This window comes from Chanos chanos, chromosome 8, assembly GCF_902362185.1.
Source record: "Chanos chanos chromosome 8, fChaCha1.1, whole genome shotgun sequence".
NCBI classification, from domain to species: Eukaryota; Metazoa; Chordata; class Actinopteri; order Gonorynchiformes; family Chanidae; genus Chanos; species Chanos chanos.
The window spans coordinates 2,517,501-2,523,537 of NC_044502.1; the positions used below are offsets into that span (position 1 = coordinate 2,517,501).

Genomic DNA, 6,037 nt, shown 5'->3' on the forward strand with positions numbered 1-6,037 from the left:
ATATTCCTACGCAAAAAAAAAATATTAACCTGACAAATTATTCAAAAAAGCACAATACTGGATTAATTTCCTTTATCGATCCCAAACGACAGATTGGAACCATCACTCCCTGTCCACAATAACTACACGTTCCAATTCTGTGCATTAATCTGGGATCCGATCATTAATGTTCTAGAGACTCGATATTACTGACGTAGAATGACAGCTACAGACAGTTTCTGATAGGCTCTCCAGCCACCACAGAATCTGACATAGGCCTAATACCAGGCCATGATTGGCTACTTCCAATCTGAGTCTTTCGCCAAGTCTCACTGATAGGACAGAGGTCAACCATTGGTGCCAGAGTGCAAACCAAAACAAAGTTCAATTAGGCGGTGGCTTCCATAGGAGGGATCTCTCACTGTGGGCACACACGCCATCTCCCTGAGTTTGCTTTACTGGAGATATGAGAACAAACTCTTTTTATTTATTTACACTCTTTTTTTCTTTTTTCTTTTTTTTTTTTGGAAACTGCGTCTAAGAAAACATCTCATTATGAAGGCAAAAGATCTCACGGCTGCCATTACCGAGGACAGAACCCCAGTGCGTCATTCTTATGCTTCATCTCCGTTCTTTTAAAGCCATCTTCCTGGGAAGGAAATGTCAGCAAACCAAGCAAATCATAAATAAATAAATAAATAAATAAATAAAAATAAAAGGGGGTTTCCAGCTGAGAGAGACGCAAACATAACAACAACTTCAATTTACTGTCGCTTAATCCTCCGCGGCCCTCTGAAGCTAAGGTTTTTCCGTTTTTGGCTATATTTGGTTTACAGTCTGAGCGAACAGATTGACTCCTCGTCTTCGTCCTTGTCATTCGGCTATAAGCACGTTTGACTGGACACTGATGTCACTTCTATAATGCAGGTGCATGTTGGTAAGGGAGTCCAGTAAGCAGAAGGTTGTGGGTTCAAATCCTAATCCCTGCCAATTAACCCTCAAGCAAAAGGATGAGCCTGAAGGTTGCTCAAGATGCTCTTAACTTGTTCAAAGGCAAAACAAAAACCTCTTTTTATTAGTCAGTCAGATAAGAACATTGGCTAAACGGGTAAATGTGAAGCGTTAAGATCGGTTCAGTTCAAGCTCTGTTTTCTCATCTTTGTCTACTTAAGAGAAACAGTTTTCTTTTTTTTTTCCTTCATCCAAAAAACCCTGACCTTAGACAATCCACAGGCTGGTTTCACAGATAAAAGTCCATTAACAAATTGTGAGAAGCGACACGTCTTACACACACACACACCCACACACACACACTCACACACACACACACACAAAAAAGACACGTTATTAGCGACTTTCTCCTATTTGCAACATAAATGAGATTAGAGACCAGGCTGCCAGTGCACCAAAGCAATGACATTAAAAATCCCAGTGATGAGGCGATAAATCCTCGCGGCTCAGAGAGACCGATCAGCGTCTTCTGTTGCTCCCGGTCTCGCCGCCGCCGCCGACCGCAGCAGCGGGACCAAATGCTTACGCAGGACTGCGTCAGCTCAAAACCTTCGCCCATTTCAGGTTTCTCAGAGGAATAAAAGCACATACTTTTCATGTCTGTTGAGGATTTTTAGCCCCACAGGTCCCCGAGTCCCTTACGCAAACCTCCAGTCTGAACGCCAGTGTCCTCAGGTGAACGTGGACATAAAGTCTCCTCCGGGGGGGGGGGGGGGGGGGGCGGGGACAAAAAAAAAAACAAAAAAAAACAACCCGGTTACGAGGTTGTCGATCATCCGGACAAAGCTAAAGCCAAAGATGATCAGTGGCGTACATTTTGATACAGAACTCTACTGAAAGAGGCTCCTCGTTCAAAAATGGAAGGTGTACCTACCACCCACCCCACCCCCCACCCCAGCCAAGCTAATCGCTGGACTTGTGCTTAGTGAATTGGGGGTTCTGGGTGATTCACGAGGGATGGATCAGACACAAAAAAAAACGGAAAGGGAAGCCTAATACCTTTCAAAAGCTCCGATTTTGTAACAACAGCACCTCCGAATCTGTTTTTGACTCCGAACACTTGACACTAATCCATCTCCAGCGAGGCCCCAGCTAACATTCAGGACCGTTTGAACTCGACTTTGAGATGACGCGACCTGCGGGACAACCGCGGTTATACTCGAACTACGGTATTGAGTGGCCCACTGCCTGCAGGCGATTAATCCAGCCGGCCGAGCACCGAAGCCAGTCGGTATTGAAAAAGGCCAGGTTTGAATTGTAACTGATCTGCTTTAAATATACCGGTCAGTACTGGCTGTCCTAAACCCACAGGGCAGGGTCGTGAATCCCCGTTACTACGGCAACCGACTCCTACCTGAATGCGACGGTAATGATTAATTGAGCGAGGAAGGTTCAATTCAAGAAAAAAAAAAGAAAGAAAGAAAAAAAAAAAGAAAAGAAAGAAGGAAAACGTGGACTCCTCCTTTGAAAGCCATCTCATGAGTGACATTTGTATGAATTAAAGGCAAACCCAAAACACACATCAGAAAACTGATTTACATATAGCACACAAAACACAAAAAAAGCAAAAACAAAAACAACAACAAAAAAAAACAGAAGCTAAGAGGGAAAAACCTGGCCAACATGTTGGCCAAAAAACACAACACCACACAATCATATGTGCATTTTAAAGACTGTAAGACATTTTGGTTTGGGTAAGCTGAAGGCAAGACGTAGTAAGGTACGTTTTTTTTTTCTTTATATGGTTTTAAGAACCATACAGCGTTGGGAAACAGTTATTATAGAGCTTCATTAATACGTGGCCAATCACTGTTGAGTGACGTTGCTACTCTCACTTCACGCTGCATGGGATCATGTCATTCAGTCTTTATCAACATCACCATCAACATCAGGACCCTGAAAGATCTGTTGGCATTTTTATCAGGTCTTTGTTTACTGTATGTTCAGAGTGGACAGGGTCCAAACTGCGACTGCTGGGCACGTGTACCAGTGTTAGCGAAACCCGCATTCCCAGAGCCACATGTAACGGTTCAAACGAGGTGATATCATCTGAGGAAAAACCCATGAACACTGAGGCTGGAATTTACGCAGGCGACAAAAACACAGGAGGTGTGTCACACGAAATCTCCCCACAGAACGATACACACACACACACACACTCTACACCTGAAGAACAGTGCCAGAGGGGACACTCTGTGTGTGTGTGTGTGTGTGTGTGTGTGTGTGTGTGTGTGTGTGTGTGTGTCAGAGTGTGTGTGTCAGAGTGTGTGTGTGTGTGAGTGTGTGTGTGTGAGAGTGTGTGAGTGTGAGTGTGTGTGTGTGTGTGCGTGTGTGTGTCAGAGTGTGTGTGTGTGTGAGGGTTCGGGGGGTGTTAGTGACGACAGCTTCCTCTGCTAAAGCCACACAGCTTTCACCAGCACGATGGAAACCGTCAGCGTCAAGACAACATGTCTCAACACTAATCTACCGGCCTCTGCTTCTGCTTGCCCGCCCTGTATGAAACGACAACACAGAAAGGACCCGTAATGTGGAATACGTGAAGATGTCTCTCTCGTCACCGCCAGGACACAGTAATAGAGGGTTCATCTGCACCATTACGATAACAGTGTGCAATTCCAAGAGTTAAGAATTTTAAAAAAAAAAGAAAAGAAAAAAAGCATGGAATATCTCGACACAGGCTACCTTGGTGAAACAGGTCTTAATCCAAATTCTGCTGCTCTCTTAAAATAATTAGCTCTGCTACGGTATGACCAACAAGGCATACCGAGGACTGCTGTAATGCTGTGACCAGAAATGACCCATCTATTGAGTGTATAGCGCTGGGAAGATGGACAGTGCAGAGCTCCTGTTCTCACAGTCCTTCTGTGTACTGTGAGTGGCTTCATACTGAAAAGGCAGGATGATCCCTAAAAAGCGAACGGTGAAACAGTGGCATCTGAAGAGAACACTTGACCGCCCCTCACAACAATCACAAAATTTCCTCAATAGCCACCTACTGAACTAAACTGACTGCCTTGGTCGTCTATTATATACCCCGTCATCGCTATTACAATGGGATACGTGCGAATGATCTGACAGAGACTCGTTGATCATATCTGTACTACATTCACACCATCATTCGATTTCATTAACCGAATTGTTGCAGCCAAGAAAATTAGGCTCACGTCATCCCCGGCTCCATGCCTCATTATGAATATTGGCATATGCATCATATGGAAGGAAACTGCCATTTGTGTAGCGGAAATATGGTTATTGCTTTGTTGTTGGGTTTTTTTTTTTGTTTTGTTTTGTTTTGGGGTTTTTTTTAACGAGACCACAGAGCTTGATATGCAGCTATTCTGAAGGGCCAGTCGATTCTCAGAAACCTCTGCTCCTCGCGCTTACACAGACAAGACTTGACGTCAACGTGCATCAACTCAAGTATCTTTTCATTAGTTTCCGCTGCTAAATTTTATTTTGATAAGTGTTGAGGCAGCACATTGTGCAGGTGCACGCATCATTAGCCAGATCTGGGGTATTAGATTGAAAATAGCAGCATTTTTGTGACAAAACTTCCATTATATGTGCCAAGAGGATTAGGTTTGATTTGATGATTGGTTCAGTTGCTCCATGTTAAAATGTGCATTATCGATTGTACTCTCGAGGCAAAGCTTCCAAAAGGACACTGCTTGTTGACAGTTTCATCTCATCCACGGAATCACAATTTCTGAGACCATACAGAGATCTCCAAACGTAACCCACGTCTGCCACAGTTATTATTCCCGCAGCGGCACGCGAAACGTCTCATCATGTCTGCTGCTTCTTTTTTGTAACGGTTCCATCACTGTTGTCGATAGTCATGGCAGAACTGTGCCAAAACATGTATTGCATTACTTGTTTTGTGTTTCAGTCAAATAAACAGGCATACATGAACTTATTTATGCAAGCAAGAAAATGAAATATAAGGTATCTCAACACGGACAAAACAGTTGAAAAAAATTAGGCAGAAATGCAATTCAACACAATATCGTATTGATGCAGAGCGCTGATCTGACAGCCAACAATATGGTAATTCACGCCAATAATGATTCTTCAAGTAGGCCTTTGCCTTTATCGGGCAATGGTGCTCGGTTTCATTCATTGAAGACAAAACGGCCAGTTCCCATGAAACACATCATAAAGGTCTCTGGATACTCCCAGACGAGGGAAAGGAGACGGGCAGACTAGCAAACCCTACTGCAAAGCACCAACAGCCGAGAGAGAGCGAAGAGTACGCCACAAAAATTTACTGTTTCACATGCGTTGTGCAGTAAATTAACTAGAATCATTCCGACACTTACTTCCCAATCACCTCGCAGAGCTCGTACACATCTTCAAAGAGCACGTCGTCGTCAGCCATGGTCCAGCGAGAATGTGGATTTTATCTCCCCTCCGAAAATCCACCCAAAGCTGTTATTTTGCGGCTTTATCAGTGGCCGCAATACAGTCTCGCCTCTACACGATGCGAATGGGAAATAACGGAATTATCGTCCTGTGAGCGGAGATGACGGATAGCTAATTCTTTCCTCCAAATGGATTCTCAGCAGAGGCAAATCCTATGTTACAGTGGGGCTAACAGGCTAGCTTGCTTGGCTAGCTATCTGTTTAGTCCGTTTTGACACTCCTCCGCCCCACCTTCTCCTTGTCCACCCGGTGCTTTAATCCTCTGGTCCGAACCAACGACCAGTGTGCGTTTCGGTGAATTAAAAATCTAGCTTTCAGATGACCGCACGACGACGGTATCGTGTTTGTTGTCAAATGAAATCAATGCACCGGTCAGGATTTAGTCGCTACATCCGTGGTGCCGCTGCCCATACAGGCAGCAGACAACTCCTTCGCAAGCTTGTCTGCTAGCTAGCTAAAATGGTTGTCAATCCAAGCTAACCAGATGTCTTTTACTGTATAGAATGCAGCGTTGCTTTTCAGTGCTGACTACACTGAGCTACATGGAAAACAAGGTTAAAAGGACTGCCGTGTATATTCCATTTCAAAGACACACATAATTGTCTTCTTAATTTGTCAAACACGC

The 6,037-nt window shown here is 44.1% G+C and overlaps 1 protein-coding gene across 4 annotated transcripts in view; it reads right to left on the reverse strand.

Moving 5' to 3' along the window:
- Positions 1–5,581, reverse strand: part of caskb (calcium/calmodulin-dependent serine protein kinase b) — a 66,695-nt gene extending 61,114 nt beyond the window's left edge. For all 4 annotated transcript variants that reach the window (XM_030781059.1, XM_030781060.1, XM_030781058.1 and 1 more), the window contains exon 1: positions 5,310–5,581. In XM_030781059.1, the coding sequence (XP_030636919.1) occupies positions 5,310–5,368 (59 nt within the window). In that variant the 5' untranslated portion in view covers positions 5,369–5,581. The remainder of the gene's footprint in view (positions 1–5,309) is intronic.
- Between the last annotated feature and the right edge of the window lie 456 nt (positions 5,582–6,037).